The 20,825-nt window shown below is 41.3% G+C and overlaps 1 protein-coding gene across 3 annotated transcripts in view; it reads right to left on the bottom strand.

Moving 5' to 3' along the window:
* Positions 1-20,825, bottom strand: part of KIF6 (kinesin family member 6) — a 375,342-nt gene that overhangs the window by 177,639 nt on the left and 176,878 nt on the right. For 2 of the 3 annotated variants that reach the window (XM_025382856.1, XM_025382857.1), the window contains exons 11-13: positions 20,640-20,745; positions 19,594-19,744; positions 15,052-15,270 (exon numbers count right to left, since the gene is read on the bottom strand). In XM_025382856.1, the coding sequence (XP_025238641.1) occupies positions 15,052-15,270; positions 19,594-19,744; positions 20,640-20,745 (476 nt within the window). Of the gene's footprint in view, positions 1-15,051; positions 15,271-19,542; positions 19,745-20,639; positions 20,746-20,825 lie in introns of all 3 variants that reach the window. The other variant, XM_025382858.1, reaches the window with a different exon arrangement.

The raw sequence follows: 20,825 nt of genomic DNA on the forward strand, positions 1-20,825 counted from the left end.
GTGAGGTCATTTGTATGCTGCAAAATGTACTCTGGTCATTCAAATGGTAAATACTTAACTTCTAGAGAAATAAAACTTCTAAAAAGAGATGTGTAAACACATCTCAGTGGCACAACTGGAGAAGAAAACCCCATCATCCAAAAACTCAGAGTAGCCTTGAGGTGATGTTCATCATGCAGTGAAGATGGGAAAACTACAGTGTGAAATATCAGTATCTCTTTGCTGTGTCTGTTAGCTTCACAAAAGCATTTGACACCATGCATGGATCTGAGCTATGGAAGCTACTAGGTCTGGCTGCGTTGAGTTCATGAACACTCTTAGGCTAGCCTGATTGCATGGTTGGTCAAGTTAGAGCGGGGGGTACTGAGACAGTAAATAGTATAAATAATACTTATATTTCAGCTTGTCAGCTTGAGGAAACTACATACAGAGTATTCCTGGGCATCTGAAAAACTTCCAATGGAATAGGCCACATTATTGATGAAAGTCTTTGTTATAAAACTTATTTCCAAAAATAACCATGTACAAATGACTAGGCTCTAGAAACACACTCACAAGATATAGAGTTTATCATGTCATGGTTTTAGCCAGTACTAGGCATTGACAATAAATATGAAGAATAAATAGGTAGATACAGTAGCACCAGGAGGACTGTACATGTAGCAACAAAATGTTCAAGGGCAATGCTGCATGGCAGGTTTTCCTACAGTGTTTTACAGAGCATAAGCATCCTATGACATGTTGACAGCTATTCTGAGGCAAAGGTTTGAGAAATGCTACATACTCTAACAGCCCTGTCTCCCTCCTGGTTCCAAAACCTGGAATTCTGCCAGTCTAGGAAGGGATATGGATGAGGAACGAAGAGTAGAAACTTGCCATGTCTGGTGTTCATATGATATGAAGATCAACTCTCCCACATCCCACCCCTCTCCAAAAAAAAAAAAAAAAAAAAAAAAAACAAAAAACAAAACTGGGTGCGGTGGCTCACGCCTGTAATCCCAGCCCTTTGGGAGGCTGAGGTGACCCAAGGTCAGGAGTTCAAGACCAGCCTGGCCAACATGGTGAAACCCCGTCTCTGATAAAAATACAAAAATAAGCCAGATGTGGTGGTGGACGTCTGTAGTTCCAGCTACTTGGGAGGCTGAGACAAGAGAATCACTTGAACCCGGGGGGCAGAGGTTGCAGTGACCCGAGATTGCACCATTGCACTCCAACCTGGCCGACAGAGTGAGACTTCATCTCAAACAAACAAACAAATAAATAAATAAATAAATAAGCCCTGCAGAGGTCATGCATGCTAATGAATCCACATAGACTTCCCTATTCCTCTTCTGGAGCAGTTTCTTAGAGACTAGCTATGAATCCCTTTTCCATGGCAACATCACAAAAGAAAAGGACAGGACGAGGGTTAAAGGTAAAAGACAGGATTCCAAGTTCAATTTGAACTTCAGATAACCAATGAATAATTTTTTGGTACAAGTATGTCTCAAATATTGCAAGAGACCCACTTAGAGGAAAAAATAAATTTTTTTTTTTTAATCTGAAATTCAGATTGAACTGTCCTCTATTTTTGTTGAATAAATCTGGCAGCTCCAACTGGAGCACATAGCCTGTCTATCAGGGTCAGAACAGTGCCCAACACAACACACAATTCTCTGAGGCCCAAGATGTTTGGAGAAGGGACGGCTGTGGAATCTCCAAGAAACCTCTGCTCGCTAAAATGAAGTAGAATAAGCAAAAGCTAAGAACTCAGCAGATTCACCGAAGCGCAGCTTCAGTCAGTGTTGCATAACTAGAAATTAGGGAATCAGAAAGTGAGGAGGGAAATCAGCCTGAACTGCAGTTAGAGCGGGTGCAGTGCTATGTCTGAGCAAAGCTTTCTGGCTGAGGGAGGTTAAAAGGCAATGTAACGGGTGACGGAGGGCTTTTCAAGCAAAGACTGAGGTTCTAATCAAAAGACAAACTTCACATGTGCACAGTGGAGAACGGCTTCTAGCTTCCAAGATGGCCTTTTCGGTCACACTCATTCTCCCTCACACACATATACTGATTGTAATAAATATTGATAACATAATCATAAACACGAAAACCAGCTAAACCTGTCATAGGAGCAGAGTGGTAAATTCTGATTTGGGCTGTCAGAGCAATTGATAGATGTTTTATAAAGATCATGGTTTTTTTGCTGCAAACAAAGGCAGAGTTCATCTATTGTGTTTCCAAAATATGTTCCCTACTGAATACACTGACAGAAACCATTTTCATCTTTGTTGGTATAAATCCCAGAAAATCAAATTTGAAAAATGAAGTGCTGATGGAATTCTCAAACTCCAGGGTGAAGGCAGATGCTGTTACTCAGTGTAATTATTGTCTCTCATCACAGGATGAAGTCTGATTACATTATGGTCAGAGGGAAGTAACAGTTAACATTTTCAGATAGGAGGTTTCAGCATTCTCAGCTCTGTTTGACCCAAATCAAACAGACCAGAAAAAGAATCTCCTTGATCTAATTCTATTGCTCTTGCTTTAGTGTCTGTATGTTACCTCTAGAGTGGGCTCTGAGGAGGCCTCTGAATAGTGAAGACATATTTAGGAACTTAGAATTTAGGAGATACAACACCAGTTTTATAAACATCCGACTTAGGAGTGACCCATATCTATGAAGCCACAAAACTGTTGCCACTATTTTAGGAACAGCCTCCAAGTCAGTGCCCCCATCCCTAGGAGAGCTGCTGCAGCTTCCAGAGCCAAACTGGGTTGTCAAGAGATGAGTATGTGAGGACCATACCAACTGCCCCCCTAAAAATGTGGGGAAAAATCTACTGGAGAAAGATAATTTCCAACCTCTTCCCAAGTCTTTCCGTGCAGTACCTTGGTTCCAACTTCCACAGGATGCTGTGATTTCAATGAGGGTGGAATATTCCAGAAGCCAGCTGATCTCCTCCACCCTCTTCTACCACATCATCCAGGAAGAGTTCATTTCAAAGGGAATTCTCAGAAGCATATCATTAAAAACCCAATAAGAGACTAGATCTGCTGCACTTACCAGGCCTGTACCCTCAAGGATAATCAATCTTACCATGACTTTTATCCTGTCATCTTTGGCCACCCACAAAATGCAAGACCCTCCAGGCAACTGTCATCTCATATATTATTCTCTACTTCCTTGCCCCACCTCTGTCTCCTCCCACCCTTTCCTCCTTCCACTGCTAGCCTCCCTGAGAACCTGCCCCACTCTGCTCTCTGGAACCCTCACTCCACTGCAGTTTCACTCTCACACATGCTCCGTATTTTCATGGAATTTTCCTTCAGCCTCTTCCCTTCACCGACATCTCACTTTCCCCTCAAGGACATTGCCTTCTCTGGAGCCCTATCAAGTGGAGGATGTTTATTCTAAGGGGCCAGACACAGTGTTGGCCTTCTTCTGGCTCCCAGATACCATTTCAGAATCAAAAACTATCCCTCCTTTGAGATTTGTACTGTTCAGTCCCACTACCCACTCTCTCCAATGATGTAACTTAAGGGTGCCCTGTGTATATTGGTTCAAAGAGTGAAAAAATCACCCAGTGCCCCCAGCTGACCTGGGCTCCTAGCTCACAGTTTTCCTACCCACCTCATTTCCTCTCAATATCTTGAATGATTGCAGCACCCACAAAGGAACTCCATTTAACAACTCTAGCCTCAAAATTCCTTAATCTCCATTGATCTGTGTGACCATTTCTGTCTCTACTGCTTCACCTCCTACTCGTCCGTCTGTTACAGTGAGCTTTCTGCCTGCCCCTCCACTCTCTGAGACTGCTTTGGCAAAAGTCACGGATCACTTTCCACCCAGATCCAACAGATTCTTTGAAGTTCTCATCTTACTTGACCACTTGGCAATGTCCAGTACTGTGAACCGTATCCATCTCCCTGAAACTCAACCTGTAGCTTGGCTTCTGAGATCTTGCTCTCTTGCCCAGCTCTCTTTTGCCTTTCACGGTTCTCCTTTGCTGGATCTTCTGCCTCAGCCTACTTTGTCAATACTGGGGCTCCTTAATAAGCATTCTGCCTTTGGTCCTCTTTTCCTCTTTTCCTGGCTAGCCCTCTCCTTAAGAAATGAAACTATAACTGAGGCAATTTCAAGCCTTGGACCCCCTTATCTGCTCTCATGGCTACAACAGTCAATTATCCATTCGTTTCTCTAATTAAGCCTTTGCTTTGAGCGCTAAAGCTATACATTCGCTTGCATAGACATTCCCATCTCGTGCTCATTCTTAACATATGCACAATTTAACCAATCAACCCTCCCTCCAAACCTACTTTTCTTGGAAAATGGCACTATAGCCGCTCAGAAACCTGAGTGTAATCCTAGGTTATTCGTCTTACTCCCATTCTAATCAGTTCTCTTTGCTATGTATCTTAAATGCTTGTCTCATCTTTTCAGTCCCTACCGTGGCTGGCTTGGTCAAGGTCCTTATAATTACGTAGCTTGACTGCTGTTACAACATCCTGTCTATCTTCCCTCCCGTATCCAATTTACTCTGCACATTGCTGTCAGTGCTCTTTCTATAACAGAAATAGGGCCATGCAACTTTTCTGTTAAAAAGCCAGAATGGCTCCCCACTGCCAAGAAAATAAATTTCTAAATTCAAAGGCATGGCTTTTAAGCATCTCATGAACTGGTCTCTCTTTAGCTTTGCTTCTTCCTAAACACCATCTTATCCACACAAGCTCTACAATCCAACCCAACCAAATGCTTTTGCAACATCACAGACCCTCTGTGTGTCCTACACCTCCACACATTTGCTTGAGAAGTTCCCTAGGCCTCAGTGCTCTCTTCTTTACTTCTCTCCCCTATTAATTCTGCCACATATATATATATATACACACATATATATATATATGTAATATCTATATAATCATATATATGATTACTCTGCCATATATATGTAATATATATAGTCATACATATATATATATGAGATTACTCTTTGAAGATGTTGTTCAACTACTACCTCTTCCAGACAGGTTTTCCTAAACCTATCTGGGAATAGTTGGCATCTGTTTTCCATGTCCCAGGGTGCCCTGTACATCTGTGTACCATAGGTGCTCTTTGAGATTGTGAGCCACTTAACACAGGTACCAGGCCTCATTTACCTTCTAATCTCCAACGTCTCATACAGTGTCTGGTACCTAGCTTCAATTCAATGAATTTTTATTAAATGAATGAATAGGAGCCACTGCTCCTTTAGTTAAGGACAGTTCTTTACGCTTCCCAGCGCTCCTGTAGTAGAATGTCTTATGTTCTGCACCTCATTTAGAATAATAGCACAGTACTTCATGTGTTTCACAAAGTAAATACAGGATTGGCGAAAGAATAATGCTTTATTTCCAAAGTTTGGGCAAGGCTGTGTGTGTGTGTGTGTGTGTGTGTGTGTGTGAAAGAGAGAGGAAAACAGAGAGAGAGTGAGAAAGAGAGGGACCTTCTGTCCTGTGACAGGGCTTGTGCTCTTGGCATCCAAAGTAGAAATGCAGTATATATTTTGTCACGAAAACAATGTTAAAAATAGTGATTAGATTACATAATTCCTATGCTTATCCAACTTTATGGGCCATATTACTATAGAATTACATTGTGGGCTTTAAAGTTAAATAATTCAGCTAAATTAGGGACTATGCTGGTATCTTAGAAATCCTGGAAATCTTAATGGCTGTGCTAGATACTGTGATGCGCCATCCAGACACCCCTTCAAGAATAAAGGGCGTATTCCTCCAGCTGTGGGGGGCATGTTACAGGAAAGTCCTTGCTGTCAAGCCTATCTGGGGATTTTCTCAGCTGGAAAAAAAACTGCCTCATTTAAAGCCATGCTCCTTACAGGGGCAGGACTATATCCCATGACTGACCACCATGAGGGTGGAAAGGCCCTGTCCCCTTGCCATAGCTTAGGACAACTCTGAAAGGCCTACCCAGCTCCAGAGCCCCTTGTTAGGTCAACTGAGGCCATTGTCAGCTGGCAAAGTTACAATACAGCTCATCTTCCCCATCCTCTAAGTCCTGCTCCTGTCTTCTCACTTCCACAGGTGTTGGCCCCAGGGGCACTCCCTAATAAGCATCCAGCTCAGACTTTGCTCCCTGGGGAATTCAACCTACTTATATAGGGGAAATGCAACCTGAGCTCAAAATAATCCACTGGCAATTTTGGGGATGCAATGTTCAATAAAATGAAAATTATCTGTGTTCTGACTCAGGCTTAGTATTTATAATCTTTTATCCTAGAGCCAAAAGATAGGATTCCCATGCCCAGAACCATAGTTAACTTTTCTGTTGCCTACAAGTAAATCACTTTGGGCAATTTGTCTTCTATGATTGTTTGGTTAGGGTTCTCTACCAGGCCTGAAATTTTTTACTTATTTTATTTTTCAGACAAGGCCTCACTTTGTCGCCCAGGCTGGAGTGCAGTGGCATGATCTCAGCTCACTGCAACCTCTGCCTCCAGGACTCAAGTGATCCTCCCACCTCAGCCTCCCAAGTGGCTGGGACTATGGGCATGCACCACCATGCCTTGGCCTCCAAAAGTGCTAGGGTTATGGGCAAGAGCTACCATACCTGGCCCCCAGAAGTGTTTGAAGGTATCCCTCCTATTTGAAGAATTCATTTTCGTGAGTAGGCAATACTCATCCTAGTTTATAGACATAACTGAAAATAAATAGAGCCTTTTAGCTGGGCGTGGTGGCTTACACCTGTAATCCGAGCCCTTTGGGAGGTCGAGGCAGATGGATCACCTGAGGCCAGGAGTTCGAGACCAGCCTGGCCAAAGTGGCAAAACCCCGTCTCTACTAAAAATACAAAAATTAGCTGGGCATGGTGGTGGGCACCTATAATCCTAGCTACTCAGGAGGCTGAGGCAGGAGAATCCCTTGAACCTGGTAGGCAGAGGTTGAAGTGAGCCGAGATGGTGCCATTGCACTCCAGCCTGGGTGACACAGAGAGACTCCATCTCAATAAATAAATAGATAGATAGATAGATAGATAGATAGATAGATAGATAGATAGATAAATAAATAAATAAAGCCTTTTCCCCCAACCTCAGGGCAAACTGAGAAAAATGGGCATATGATTCCCCCTACAACTAGATGGGAAAATGGAAATGTTGGTCTAGATTCTACCTACTTTCTCTTGGTGACTCTAGAACAACACTCATTTGTATTGTTGAAAATAAACAAACAAGCAAATAACACAATACAAGCAACTCTTTTTCCCTTTCAGATTCATTCCACTTAGCTATCTCTTCCTTTACCCTCTACTCGTCACTGATCTTGGCAGACCTCCCTTCTAGTCATTTCCCTGCTGCCACTGGCTACTTGGATACCAGAGTCATGGGCTTCCTCTATATTTCCATCCCAGCTGTCACCTTAGGGAATTTTAATATCCATGGGGAATAGGTATGCATTTTACCAAGCTTACTTTCTGTCTCTTTGATACCTCTAGTTTGAATCCTCTACAAACTTAGAATCTGTGGTTTTTGTTCTGATCACACCCTTTTCTCCAAAGAGTGTGGAATTGATGACTGAATGGAATACTGTTTTGCAGAAACCCTCAACTATCCAGGCCCTTTTCTTCTGCATTTATTACAGCGAAAGACAGTTCCATCTACCTGTTTATCTCTCCCACAAGATTAAAAACTCCTGAGGTGCTCATAGATGGCGACTTGAAGTGGAAGACCTTAATGGGATCACAAAGACTACTAGATAAAACAAATATTCACACCAGAAAGCAGAGATCTGTGCACTCGCTCACTCTCATGTGTACATTCTCTCTCTCTCTCTCTCTCTCTCACTCTGCCCCCCCTCCTGCCCCACAACCCCTTCTTTGTCAGGTATCATTTGTTCATTTCATCTAATCCATATACCCTTCAAATGGGCAGGGTACAAAGATGCATTTCTCTGATGTAGCACCTGGAATAAACCTTGATAACTGTTTGGTCAGTACTGTGCTCTGCAGAAGTGGCAATTGACAACAGAACTATAGAGAAGTCAATGGTCCATTTACTGGTTGCTTGTTTAATTGCATTTATGAGGAAACACAAAGATGAAAGTGTGGTCAGTTCCAAAAGAGAGGATGACAGGGATCATGGGAGATTCGAAGAGCAGAGGTAGACATTTGTGCCTAAGGCCTGCAGCAAAGCAAGCTGGAGAGAACCTTAGAAACAATGTGATTTTTATTCTATTTCTCTGGTTGCTTTATGAGTGAGTTTTGCCTCTATCAACTTCTCCTGGAGCTTTTCTTTTAAACCTATTAGAGGATTGGGTATATTAAGCCTTTACAAAAAGTAGTTTGTAAGTAGTTTGTAAAGGCTTAATATAGTAGTTTTGGTGTTGAGAGCAACTCTTTGAGCAACAGTAAAACAAACTCAAGGAACTGACTCAAGGTTTGAGGCAGCCGCCTAGGGAAGCACCAGATCCCCTGTTCTTCTTGTGTCTATAGCTGCATAATTAGCATCTAAGTGCCAGGAGTACTGAGAAACCTGGGAAGAGAGAGAAGCAGAGCCCTCCTTTATGCCATGAAGAACTGCAGTGGGCTCCCTCCACTCTATATCCCTATGTTCCTCTCCTTTTCTTTGTTTCTAATTACTCCCACCCTGGTCTATTACATCTCCTAAACCATTTACTTGCTCTCCAGGCACCTCATTTCCAATATACTCCAAAGAGTTCTTTTAAAAAATACCTCCCCAGAGCACCACTATCACCATAGCCCCTTACACTTTGGTGGTTCTTTTACAACCAAATGAAAAAAAAAAAGTCCCCTGGCTTGGCATTCAAAGATTTCCATAACATGACTCCACTTATTCAATAAAGGAAAGTAAGAAATTAAAACAATATGAAAGCATACAAAGTTAAAAGAAGTTCCCATCTATTCCCTTACTCCCTCTCCCTAAGGCAACCATTCTAGCAATTTCCCACTTATTTTTCTAGCCTTATTTCTTCTGATTTCCTGTACACCTCCAAAGCTCTGGCTAAACAAATACTCCTGTCAACTCCACACGGGTTTCCTTGTGTCCCTGCTCCTAAGACTTTGCTCATATTATTATTTTCTTAACTTTTAATTTTAGTTGTAAATTGACAAATTATCATTGCATATATTTATGAGGTACAAAGTGATGCCATGATTTATGAATTTAATGTGGAATAATTAAATAACACTAATTAACATATCCATCACTTCAAATACTTATCTTTTTTTGTGTTCAGAATATTTGAAATTTATTCTGTCAGCAATTTTGAAACGTGCATTACTTATTATATTCACCATGCAGTACAATATATCTCAACGTAAAAGATGACATTTCTTCCATCTAGTTGAGGCTTTGTACCCTTTGACCATCATCTCCTCATCCTCTCCTCCCAGGTTTTGGTAAACACCATTCTACTCTCTGCTCCTTTGAGTTTGATTGTTTTAGATTCCATGTATAAGTCAGACCATGTGGTATTGTCTCTCCGTGCCTGGCTTATTTCAATTAGTATAATGTTCCCCAATTCCATCCGTATTGTCACAAATGGCAAAAAGTCTTTCCTTTTAAAGGTTGAATAGTAGTACATTGTGTGTATGTACCACATTTTCTTTATCCATTCATCTGTTGATGGACATTTAGGTTAATTCCATCACTTGGCTACTGTAAATAATGGTGAAGTGAACATGGGAATGCAGACATCTCTTTGACGTCTCGATTTCAAATCTGTTGGATACATATTGATTTCAAATCCAGAAGTGGCATGACTGGATCATACAGTAATTCTACTTCTAGTTTTTCTAGGAACCTCCATATAGTTTTCGACAATGGCTGTATTAACTTACATTTCCACCAACAGTGTGCAAGCGTTCCCTTTTCTCCACATCCTCCCTAACACTTGTCATCTTTTGTCTTTTTGATACTAGCTATTCTGACAGGTGTGAGGTGGTATCTTCTTGTGGTTTTAAATTTGCATTTCACTAATGATTGGTGATATCGAACATTTTTTCATATATCTGTTCATAAACTGGAAGAATAAATATTGTTAAAATGTCCATGCTACGGAAGTGATCTATAGATTTAATGTATTCCCTATCAGAATTCCAAAATCATTTTTCTTTGCAACAGAAAAAACAAATTCCAAATTTCATATGGAACCACAAAACCCCCTGAATATCCAAAGCTATCATGAGTAAAAAGAACAAAGAGCATGGTCCTAACATACAAATAGACTCATCGACCGATGGAACAGAATTGGGAGCTCAGAAATGAACCACACATGTAGACTCAACTGATTTTTGACAAAGATGCCAAGAATACACAATGAGAAAGACAGAATCTTCAGTAAGTGGTGTTGGGAAAACTATTTATATGCAGAAGAACAAAACTTCTTCTGTATGCTTATCTCACACCATATGCAGAAATCAGCTCAAAATGGACTAAAGAGTTAAACTTATTTGAAACTGAAAAATTACTAGAAGAAAAGATAGGAGAAAAACTACATGACACTGATCTGGGCAATAATTTTTTAGATTTGATCCCCCAAATTGTAGGCAACAAAGGCAAAATCAGACATATGGGGTTACATCAAAATAAAAAGCTTCTGCAGAACAAATTAAACAACAGAGTGCAGAGGCAACCTATGAATTGGGAGAAAATATTGTAAGCCATACATCTGATCAGGGATTAATATCAGAAATAGATAAGATATGTATAAAGAACTCAAATAACTCTATAGAAAGAAAACCAATAATTCAATTTAAAAATGGGTGACTTGGCCGGGCGCAGTGGCTCACGCCTATAATCCCAACACTTTGGGAGGCCGAGGCAGGTGGATCATGAGGTCAGGAGATTGAGACTATTCTGGATAACATGGTGAAACCCCATCTCTACTAAAAAATACAAAAAATTAGCCGGGTGTGGTGGCAGGCGCCTGTAAGTCCCAGCTACTCAGGAGGCTGAGGCAGGAGAATAGCGTGAACCTGGGAGATGGAGCTTGCAGTGAGCCGAGATCGTGCCACTGCACCCCAGCCTGGGCAACCAAGCGAGACTCTGTCTCAAAAAAAAAAAAAAAAAAAAAAAGGGTAACCTGATAGACATTTCTCTTAAGAAGACATACAAATGTTCACATTATTCTTTAAGACTAAATGTTATGAAATGTTCTTTCTTCTACCCACCTTTGAATGTCCAAATTCTGCCCATCTTTTGAGATTTAACTTTCATGTCACCTGCTCTGTAATGCTTTTCTCAATCTACTTATTAAATCCTCTCCTACTCCTTTGAATTCACACAGTGTTTCTTCCAATTCCTGCTTAGAGGACTTGATATTTCAGTCTCTGCTCTTTGGGTAGAAAGCCAGCCTCCACTGTTTAAATGTAAGCTCCCCAAAGCAGAGCCCCATTCTCAGTTCACCATGGCATTGCCTACAACGTGCACCCTGGGCCTTTCTATGCACACAGCAGGGACTCAACAAATTCTCATGGAGTAGGAGATAAGGGTCTGGAGCCTCCAGGCTACAGCTTTGGCTTTCATTTCACCTTTTAGAATGCCAATGGCATCATCTGGGATGAGTGGGTTCTGTTGGCATCTCAAAGAGTTAAAGGAGGTGGTGAGTCATCAGGGCTCTCAGAACACTGACTGGTTCCAGGTGACTATTTAGAACAGGCAGTCAGAAAACTAAAACAGAAAGAAATTTTTTAAAAACTCCAACCCTTAAACTCCTATTTTAAAGCGCACAATACAACTCTGCAAACTATGGAGCCGAACAATCCCTCTCATTATTTCAATGAAACCAAAACAGACATTTAAACTCCAAAACAACAACAAAAAGCCCCAGAGCCCCTAACCTTCCTTGGCCGTGTCAGGCTGCTTGCGCAATGACTGCAGGGCTCTCTAGGGACCCATGAATTCGGTTTCATTTTCTAATTTGAAGGGGGTTATTTTCAGCATAAAGCGGTAAAGTGGAGGTGAATGGGAGATGGGAGAGGGTTGTCAAAGGGGAGAGAGTTTCACAACAGTTTCAGAGATGGTCAGATTTACTTACTTTCTGCATTAGAGGCAGCCCTGGGGACAGTTAATAGAAACCGTTAACACTGACATAAGGCAGAAATACTTTCAAAACAACATATTTATCAATTTTTTTATATTTGGTTTAGTTTATACAAGCTTCTTATATATAAAACAATGGAATAATAAAGACTGATCAGCTCCTAGAATCTTAAATATTGTAACGAACTATCCCATTACCTGTTGCTTTGCCGCCTTGATTCATCCACAACAACTTTCATCCTATGTGTAGTTTTGCCAAAATAAAAAAAAAAAAATCCCCAATCAATCCCTCCTCCAAATGGTGAGATCATTATCATTCCATTTGTAAGCCTACCTCTGTTTAAAGTTATTGGTAGAACTATATCCAAAGACAGCGAAAACAACTCAAAAACCCTTTCAAATAGAAGGCTCTTCTCCAAAACTTTAACCTCATTTGTATTAGGACTTTACAAAAAATTTCCATTCTTTTTTCAGTGACTTTCTATTCGAGTAAACTTTATTCATTCTCCAAACAAAACTCTAGTCTGTCTCAATAGCAATATCAAGGGAGGAAAAGAGTTACTGAAAGTCTTGACTATAATTATAAGGAAGGAGAGTGATTATAAGATGCTGTGGGGAAGAAGAATTATGAGAAGGGAGATGGTGTGGGCAAGAAGACATAGAAATAGAAAAGGCCTGGCACACAACAAGGGGCTGGGCAGTGATATCTGAGACCATTTATGCGTGGGTACAATAGTGTGTGTCTTTGGAAAAGGCCAGTAAACAGAGGTCCCCTTCTATCATAAGCCATGAGGTTCTAACATGAGTACCTATTTTATTTCAGCAGAGATGCCAGTCCCATGCTCTCTATAACCAACAATGTCAATTGGGGAAATTGTGGGGCCAGGGAAGGCACTCACTGTTCCTTGTCTCCATGAAAAGCCTCACCAGCCACCCAGGCACCTGGGGGCCAATCCTTACCCTTTACCCTCAACATCCAATCTGCCACGAGTCCCTGTCCACTCGACCTCATAAACGCTTCTGATGCCCCTGCCTCTCTCTTATCATCTCTGTCCTTTGGCCTGGACTGCTGCCATAGCCTCCTAACTGGTCATGCAGTCTTAGCGTCCTCTGCAGTCCTTTCTGCCCATGTCAATCAACCTGTTTTCCCAGTCTTTCACTCCCCAGATCCTAACCACACCTGGCTTTTGTACTTCCTAAAATGCTCCTTTCCACCACAACGGCCTGGAAAGCTATCCGTGCCATTGATTCTCTCTGCTTGCAATATTCCTTCTAGCTACATTTCTACCTTCACCCCACTTTTGGGATTTTTCTGGTCTTAATTGGAGGTTGGGTTCCTGGTATGTGCTTTCTCAGTAACACAGATGTGTATTTCTGTAATCGGTTGTTCAGTGGCTCTCTTCCCTGTCAATCTGTACATACTGAGGTCAGAGGTTGTATTTGTCCATGTATGTTTTCCTCTGTAATATGGAATAAAACAAGAACTTATAGGATAAAGATTAAATGAATTAATCCAGGAAGAGAACTTAGAATAGTACCTGATGTATATAAGGACTCTGTAAGCTGTGGCCATAATAATACTAATTAGCACTATGCCTAAAACGAAGGATGTGCTCTATAAATGTTTGTTGAATGAAAGAGGAATGAATAAATGAATAAATCATTGAATTCAGCAATCCAGATGGCCCCCTTTTCCCAACCAGCAAAGATGTACAGAAAACTATCACAGGGAGGAATTATGGATCTTCATTGTCTACTGCCATCATGATAAACGGTAAAAACAGCATGCTTGGTGTCCTGGGATTTCTAGTTCATTCTATTGTGTTGCTGAAAAAATATTCAAAGCAAGGAGATATGGAATTAAGAGATAAAGATTTGTAATGTTACAAAATATATTTCTATGCTTCTCAATCTTGTCTTAACTAAAATATGTGCTTCTTAGTGAGCACCATACTGCTTAATTATTCCCAGGCTGAATCCTTCAGAAAACCATGTGTGTCAGGTAGTCCATTCCAACACATGTTTATCCAAAAAATTTCAACTTATGTTGCCAAAAAGGGAAGGGCTTTACCCATTTGTTCTAGGACATTCCATAGGTCTGGTTCCTCAATGTCTTTAAGGGAAAGGCATCAGTTACCTGAGTGCACATCATGCTCTGCTGGCCTAATAGAAACATACGCGAATGAACTTGGGCTCCCAGCACAGTCACTGTCTCCTGCTCCCAGCAGGACACTGACACACCTTTCAAAAGCTGGAAACAGGAAAGGTGCCTCTGAGTTGGCCCAACCCTGCCAAATGCTATTATCTGACAAAGTTTTATTAATTTATTGTCACTTAAGGATGTGGTAATATTATTATTATCATTATTATTTTTGAGACAGAGCCTCACTCTGTCGCCCAGGCAGGAGTGCAGTGGCCTGATCTCGGCTCACTGCAACCTCCACTTCCTGAGTTCACGCCATTCTCCTGCCTCAGCCTCCTGAATAGCTGGGACTACAGGCACACGTCACCATGCCTGGTTAATTTTTGTATTTTTTAGTAGAGATGGGGTTTCACCATATTGGCCAGGCTGGTGTTGAACTTCTGACCTCGTGATCTGCCTGCCTTGGCCTCCCAAAATGTTGGGATTACAGGTGTGAGCCACCGTGCCCAGCCCGGTAATATTTTTAGATAGTTTTCCTGCAGATAGTTCATCTGAATTTAGAAATAAACACTGCATTGTCATCATATCAGCAATATCGGATCTTATTTGTTCCCTTTCTCTAAAGTTAACTTTTTTACTGTTACCCTGAACCCATCTATTCTACCACTGAATTCTGTGAAAATTCTTACTTGGTTCTTCTCGGTTCAGTCATCAGTTTGGGAAACTGGTATTTAATTTAAGACAATTGATAGTTATAAAAAATAACTCTAACAGATAAATTGTGTGAGCCTTTGTCCCGATACATTTAAAACTAAAGGGTACTACATCAAAATCCATTACAGACAATGAGAAATATTGGAAATTTAGTCAACTGACCTGTTTTCTTGTGGAGCAAACTGGATCTGTTCCCCAAAATGCTGAAGTCCTGGGCCTGTGAGGGAGCTGAGGATAGTCGCATCCTTTGACCTTCTTCTGGGTTTCCCGGGGGGAAGGGTGGGCTCTGGGAGTGTCTGAATTCACGTCTATCCATGCCAGCCAAGTGGAGGGCCTCCTGAGCTTTCTTCTTTTCTTTTTTTAACATGTTGACCAGGATATCTGAAACTTGACTTAAGGATTGAATGACTGATGCTAGCTTATAGTAATCAAAACACAAATGTCCTAAGTGTCATTAATGTTCCTAACATTTGCTATTTATCATGTGGTAAAGACTGACTGAAGGAAGGCTTCAACTTCCTGAAGCCCCATATATAGTTATAGACAATTTAGGGGACATTCTTTCAATATAGCACCATTATATGAAAAATTAGCAAACCCAAGGTCTTTAAAATGTAAACCAGGTATGTCTTCACAATCTCATGAAAGCACTTACAAAAAGTCAAATGAAGGCTGAATAGTAGTAGACAGTAGGCTATGTATACATCTTCAAGGCTGAATAGTAGTAGACAATAGGCTATATATACATCTTCCCAGATACAACATGAATTTACGTACATAGCCTATGTATACGTATCAGCCCCCTGGTTGAGCACGCACCTGCTCAGGAGGCAGCAGAAGAGCTGAAGGGGAGAATGGCGAAACCCACCCAGCTGGCAGGTCAGCCATCTTCATCCTGGTGGCCAGTGCAGTGACAAAGATGCAGCCAGAGCGCCCCAAGCTCAACACCTGCTTATGTAGAGTACATTTAGATGGGGGCTTTTTAAGCCACTAATGTTTGGTCTCAAATGGAACTGAAAAGCAGCAAATTATTAGCATAGACATATCATTTTAAAATGCACCTTTTGTGGGCCATTGAGATATGCCAGGACCATTGATGATAAAGGATAAAACCACTCCCCTCTACCCCACTTCACTGTTCATTCTGGGTTCAAGATGCCTAGAACTCTAAGAGATTTTTGTCCAATCCACTAAATGGAAAGACTATAACCCCTATTGAGAATCTCAGAGCTCTAACTGCATATGGGGTAAGATGAATTCAATGCCTTTGCATCGCTAGAGAAGACTCATTAAAATGGGAGTCTACATGTGGTCTGGTGTGGGAGAGAGAGAGCACTGCTACTTAGAAAGCGGGAGAGGTACCCAGATGATATTTATTCTTGGACAAGCAGCATGAAGTCATATGACCTTCACCTTCCTCCTCAGCTTTAACTCCCAGTTGGTGATTTCTGGAAGCATAATCAGTTTTGCTCTCTCTGATGTGGCTTCCATTCCTTGCCCCAAAACAACAGGTACTTACCAAAAATGCTCACAGCTTCTTAGTGTCTAAGAATTAACACGACAGAGAAGAACAGGGCTCTGCCGCAACACGCTGCTCCTCTTTGTATGGAACTGATTACCAATGTCATCACATACTTCCATTGGTTCACACACTGTGATGGCAATATCCACTGACTCACTCATTCAGTGATATTTGTTGGAGCTTGAGCTATAGATGCCAGGCCCTGTTCTAGGCATCTGTATAGAGCAATGACAAGGCAGACTAGTTTCTTGCTCTCATGAGGCAGACATCCTACTGGGGAAAGAGGTCTCACACATGCACGCACGCATGCACACGCACACACACACACAATATCAGAATGCCAGATACCTAATGTGAAGAAGGTCAAGGGTGACTGGGCAGCTGCTCTATATTGGGTGCTACAAAAGGCCTAAGAGTGACCTTTAAGGTGAGATCTGAGCCATAAGAAGAACCAGCCAGAGGAAGAACATCTATGCAGAGGAGATGCTGAAATCCCTAAAGAGAAACAGGCCCAGCAGTGGCTCCCAATGCTGCAGTCCTGTGATCCCACATCCTACAATGCACAGGACAGCTCCCGAGATGAAGAATTATCCAGCCACAAATGTTGATAGTGCCAAGGCTGAGGAACCTCGTGTTAGAAGAACAACAAGAAAGTAACTGTGACTGAAACCTAGCACACATGGGACGAGGCATGAGAAATGAGGTCCGTGGGGGAGGGGAAGGGGTGGGCGGGGCAAGATCCCCCAGGCCCTTGTAAACCAGCGCGAGGAGTTTGGTTTCATTCTTAGTATCATGGGAAGCCCCTTGAAGATTCGAATCAGAATTATGATGCGTTCTGACGCACATTTCATAAATATCACAATACGAATCTATCTTCTGTGCTGCCTTCCTTCTTCTCACCTTTCCCCTGTCTTCTTGTTCTCCCCATTCCCATTTATGGGAATGGCCTTTGTGCCAAGCACTTTGCTGGGTCATGAATCCCCCTGTCATATATTTTGTGAAGGGGTGTGTGAACTTTATTCAAGCTGAGGATGTCACCTACAGGACATCATTTCACTCTCTTTCCAAGAAGATCTGATGTTGTTCGCAGTCATTTGGGGTGCATTACTGTCTTTCATAAACTCAATTATAAACATTTTTTTTTTTAATTTCCTGGAAGCCATATCTTTCCCATTTGTTGTGTCACAGTCTTAGCCTTCTGTGTTCTACAAAGAAAGATATGAAAACATCCACCAACCCGACTCTGAGTAACTATGAGATTTCAGGAGGCTTTCTTGGTTGTTGGTCTTTGATAAGCACAGCTTTGAGAGGATTAAATCTTAGCTGCTATTCTTCCTTCTTCTGAGCTTACTCATTGTCTTCATAGTCATAACTCCAATTACATCACACTCTGCAGTGCTCAAAGCATTTATGGGCTTTTCTCAGCAGGTCTTATGGTCCTGCTCCTGAAGAGTAGAAAGCAACGTCACTGAGTAGGTACAGAGCTAATAAATGAAGAGCTAGGATTTCAATCCAGGTATGAATTGAAGTACAGTATTCTTTCCACTCTGACTCCCATACACCATCATTTTGAATAAGAGTCTCAGATGGAGGGAGCCCTGTTTGAATTGCTGACAGTCAGTAAAGAAGCTAGGGTAGCCTCACATGAACGGCAATGCCTGGATTCACCGCAGTGAAGGAGGGGAGGTGATGGATATCTCTCTTTCACTCTCTTTTTAAAACAAACATATAGGAACAAGCTTGGACTGTTCTCTCTCTGTCATACCTCATTTCATCCCTCTTATATGCACAGATATTCATAAGCCCAGAAGGGGATTAAGAAGTTGGTAGGAGTATTTAAAGGAGAAGATCCTAGACTAGGATCAAGGCCAGGAAAAGAAACAGAGCTCATACTGGGGCTGGGGCCAGGACTGAGGTCCAGGCTGAGACCATGCCTGGAGATGGATGGTGTAAGAGGAAGGAAAAGGAATGTGAGGGTGACAACACCGTGGGCAGCACTGACGGACGAAGGCTTGTGTGTGCGTGCCAGGGGGATTCTCAGCTGAACCCTGGCCAGCTAAAACTCACTTGAATCTGACACACAGGGTCTGCTAATACTCAAGTAAAATTAAAGACCGAAGTTAATCAGGCAACATACCTACCTCCCATTTAGTTTGTTCTTACCTCTTTATTACTGGGTTTCCTTTATGTAGACTATTTTCATGCATTTTGCATAAACAGCTGAAGCTAAAGTATCTTTTAATAATTTTTTAAAATGAACAAAAATATCTGTTTATAAAGAACTGACCGAAAGGATTTCTTGTGCATGTTTAAATTCTGCAAACGTAATGAAAATGTCAAATCTTTTTACAAGAAGCTTGAAAGATAAAATGAGGAACAATACTGAAGAAATATCTGGGAGGCCCGAGGTCCACCCAGCCCCACAGGGCTCCTTAGAAGTAACCAGTTTGTCTACAACTGGAGGCAGCACATGCTCCCATGGGCTACTACCACTTTCAGCTCCCAAGATACACTGCCTCCGGGCGCCAGTAAGAATTCTATCTTATTTGGTACTGATCAGTTTAGCTAAAAAAAAAGAATTCTATCTTGAACACTCATCTATACTCACTTCCAAATTTGGGAACATTTGTAAGTGGAACTCAAAGCAGTAGATCTGGCTTTTAAATAAAAAGTTACATTTAAATCAATCTCTGCTCTTCATAAGCTAAATACCATTTGTCATTTTTCAGCCATCATTTGAGTTTCACCCACGCACCAGCCACAAATTCTGGGCCATGGTGAGGCTGTGGTCAGCCTGGTGTCCGGTCAGCTTGCTAAAGATAACCAGCTAACTTACTGGCTCAGGGCTAAAACAAAAAGAACACAACAGAGGAGCCAAAAATATATATTTTTAAAAATTAATGTTAAAAGATGGTGTAAAAAGGCTCATACTTTGAAATAAACTGAAATGTTCCCTGCAAGAGTAACTATGTCAGGATAAAAACAAACACATCTTTTTCTTTTATAGAAACTCTTTTTCACTAGTTGCAATACTTTGAAGGGACCTTTGACTTCTCAATGGAAAGAAGCAATGTGAAATGGAAGCTGGGTAGGGAGCTCAGCCACGTGGCTCAGGAAAGACAGCTGTTTACCCCTTTCAAACCAGGAGAGAGGAAGTTTCTTCATCACTTCAGAAAGGATACTGATTTCATTATCTCTCTGTTTTAGAATATCTCGTAGCTTTCTATATTCTTCCTCTTTTAATGGTTCTTGACAGTCTTGGTCTTTGCTTTCAGAGGAGACTGTATTGGAGACTGTATTGTTTCCAAAGATCTTCTTGTCATTCAATAGTTTCTGCAAGATAAAATAAGAGCTTAGTATCCATATCTCTAGTCCGAATTTCTTTTGTTTCTTTGACTCTTTTTCCTTTAACAATTCCCTGCACACATCAGGCATGTGTGACCTGCACGACACAGGTGTGTTGTCTTTGCGATGCAGTTGCTTTTTTGTCTTGGCATGTTTTCTCCCTTCTACCTGCCTTCTTTCCCTCTTCCTTCCTCATCCCCCTCTCCCCTATCTTATCTCTTCTTCCCTAAATTGGGAAATGCCTGCTCAACATTATCTCCTCTTGGACTCCTTTCCCTTTCTCTATACATCATTCCACTTAATTCACACTTTTATTCTAGTACTTATCATGCATTGTGATTATTCTTTACAACATCTGTCATCTCCATGACTTGCTTATTAAACTTTGCCTTATCTATACCTGGCCCTTAGTAACTCACAGCAAATGTTTATTATCTTAATGAAGTATGAAAAATACAAGCAAGCTAAAAGTAAAAGTGATTATATTCCCAGCTCCTCATCACGAAAATTAAAACCTAAGGCAGAGAAGAACTGAAATATCATGGGTATATCAAATTGCTGAAAAAATGCAGAATGCAATTCTCTTGACATAGCTTGAAAAGAATTTTTTTAAAAAAAAATATGGAACTTACCCTGTGTAGAAGGTAGATGATATTCCTGGCAAAAGAATTAGAAGTCCATGTCCTGAGTTTATTTATTGGCAAGTAAGATACCATCTCTGAAGAAACTCAGTGATAGCCATACTATTGGTTCAAAGGTTATACCATTTTCTGGACATGCAATGCTGGATCCTAACCTTCCAAGAACTGGTCAACTAGAAAAGCTTTTGTGCAGCTTGAACATGGCTGAAAATGGCTTCTACTGGGGAAACATTGAAGTTTACCTTTAAATGATGAAAACAGTGATGAACTTTACGCATATCTGCGCCAACCTCTAATCTACTCTCCGGATCCTGGTCTTCCAAAAAGGATGTTATTAGTTTTTCCAGCCTAAAAATACATAATGTATGAGAAGCAACTGTGAGCTAGAAGTTTTAGAAATTCTAATGGCAGTATCTAGTTGGTTAACA

This window comes from Theropithecus gelada, chromosome 4 (genome assembly GCF_003255815.1).
Source record: "Theropithecus gelada isolate Dixy chromosome 4, Tgel_1.0, whole genome shotgun sequence".
In the NCBI taxonomy this organism is placed as follows: Eukaryota; Metazoa; Chordata; class Mammalia; order Primates; family Cercopithecidae; genus Theropithecus; species Theropithecus gelada.